The following is a 2,068-nucleotide window of genomic DNA, read 5'->3' on the forward strand; positions in this document are numbered from 1 at the left end:
ACACAACCTTCCTTGTGTTTTGTGGGATTGTTGGAACTCCTTCTCAGCACTTGTAAAGAGGGAGATGCCTCTGGCCAGCAGATGTCTGAGATCCATTCCTGGTGCTCTTTACTACATACTGTTCGGCAGTACTAACTCTTGCTCAGTCTAAAGAGGATCTGCATGGTATCTGTGGCACCCTTAGGCAGACAGATGCAGAGCTCCAGGCAGGAGCAAGTCTTCTTCAGATGAAGATGCAGTGAGAATGCAGTCTTGGTGAGGAGGATTTCTATGAAATAAGGTTTAGTTTTTGCTCAGAAAAGTCTCTCTAACATGTCTCTTTCTTTTCCTCCATGGCCAGGCAACCATGCCCAGATGCAACAAATGTCCAACAGCACCTTCCCCGCAGAATTCCTCCTCCTGCCATTTGCAGACACACGCCAGCTGCAGCTCCTGCACTTTGTGCTCTTCCTGGGCATCTACCTGGCTGCCCTCCTGGGCAACGGCCTCATCCTCACAGCCGTAGCCTGCGACCACCGCCTCCACACCCCCATGTACTTCCTCCTCCTCAACCTTGCCCTCCTTGACCTGGGCTCCATCTCCACCACTGTCCCCAAAGCCATGGCCAACTCCCTGTGGGACACCAGGACCATCTCCTTACCGGGATGTGCTGCCCAGGTCTTTATGTTTGCTGTCTTTATTCCAACAGAGTTTTATCTTCTCACTGTCATGGCCTATGACCACTATGTTGCCATCTGCAAACCCCTGCACTACAGGACCATCATATGTGGTAAAACCTGTGTCAACATGGCAGCAGCTGCTTGGGGTAGTGGGTTTCTCAATGCTGTGTTGCACACTGCCAATACATTTTCGCTACCATTCTGCCAAGGCAACGCTGTGAACCAGTTCTTCTGTGAAATTCCCCAGATCCTCAAGCTCTCGTGCTCAGATGCCTACCTCAGAGAAGTTGGGCTTATTGTTGTTACTGCATGTTCACTTTTAATGTGTTTTCTCTTCATTCTTTACTCCTACGTGCAGATCTTCAGGGCTGTGCTGAGGATATCCTCTGAGCCTGGACGGCATAAAGCCTTTTCCACTTGCCTTCCTCACCTTGCCATAGTGTCCCTGTACATCAGCACTGGCACATTTGCCTACTTGAGACCCCCATCCATGTCCTCATCATCCCTGAATATTTTACTGGCAGTTCTGTACTCAGTGTTGACTCCAGCAGTGAACCCCCTCATCTACAGCATGAGGAATCACGTGCTGAAGGATGCTGTCTGGAAAGTGATGTCTGGGTGTTTTTCAGAAGCAATATAGTTACTGTAGTCTGCATATCACTGATAATGCGACTCGTTACAGACCGAGATACAGTTTTCATTTTGTTTTCCTTTTATTTTTACTCTTACTTTGTTTTACTGATGATAAGATATCTACTAATGATGATAAGATGATACAGATGTCCAGAGAGAAATATGATCATTATTTGTGTTCCATAGACAAAGGAGAGCTCTGCAACACAAGGCAATGGGAAAGGGACTGGGAAAATTATTAATTATTCAACCAGTGAAATTTCATAGTCTGGATCGAGTGAATCATCCCAAAACTTCTCCTCACATTGGAAATGAGTTGGACTTGATAATGCTTGTGGGTCCCTTCAATGAATTTATTCGAGTCTCTGACTCTGAAGAAGGCCGGCTATCTGTGCGCACCGTCCATGGCCAAGGAACCACTTGTGTGGGAGGCAGTCAGTGGCAGTGCCCCCCACACCAGTTAGCTCTGCCTTCACAGCCTGACCAGCACGGCCCTGCAGAGTGCCTCACAGCCCCATGCACCACAGTCCCCTCGCTCTGCAGGGCAGCACCGCCAGCTGAGGGGCTGTGGGCAGCATGGGCAGGGGCTGCAGGAATGGCTGCTCAGGCCAGCCCAATTATGCTGGGCTGGGGCAAGTCTATGTGGGATATGGGGTGTCCCAGGAGCAGAGTAGGGTGCTGTGTGTGTACAGTGGTGCTGCCTGAGGAACCCCAGGGCCAGCAGTGTGGTGCTGTGCTGTGCTGGGAAGTGGCACTGGCCCAGGGGAGAGTGCAGG

General features: G+C 50.1%; 1 protein-coding gene across 1 annotated transcript; it reads left to right on the forward strand.

Moving 5' to 3' along the window:
* Positions 1–354: 354 nt before the first annotated feature.
* On the forward strand, positions 355–1,299 carry LOC309891571 (olfactory receptor 14C36-like; the record flags this gene model as incomplete). Its single annotated transcript, XM_082785927.1, has 1 exon — positions 355–1,299. One exon carries the CDS (start codon positions 355–357, stop codon positions 1,297–1,299), a length of 945 nt encoding a protein of 314 aa, XP_082642053.1.
* Positions 1,300–2,068: the final 769 nt, after the last annotated feature.

The sequence above is a fragment of the Aythya marila genome (genome assembly GCF_965140915.1).
Source record: "Aythya marila genome assembly, contig: HAP1_HAP1_SCAFFOLD_158, whole genome shotgun sequence".
NCBI lineage: Eukaryota > Metazoa > Chordata > Aves > Anseriformes > Anatidae > Aythya > Aythya marila.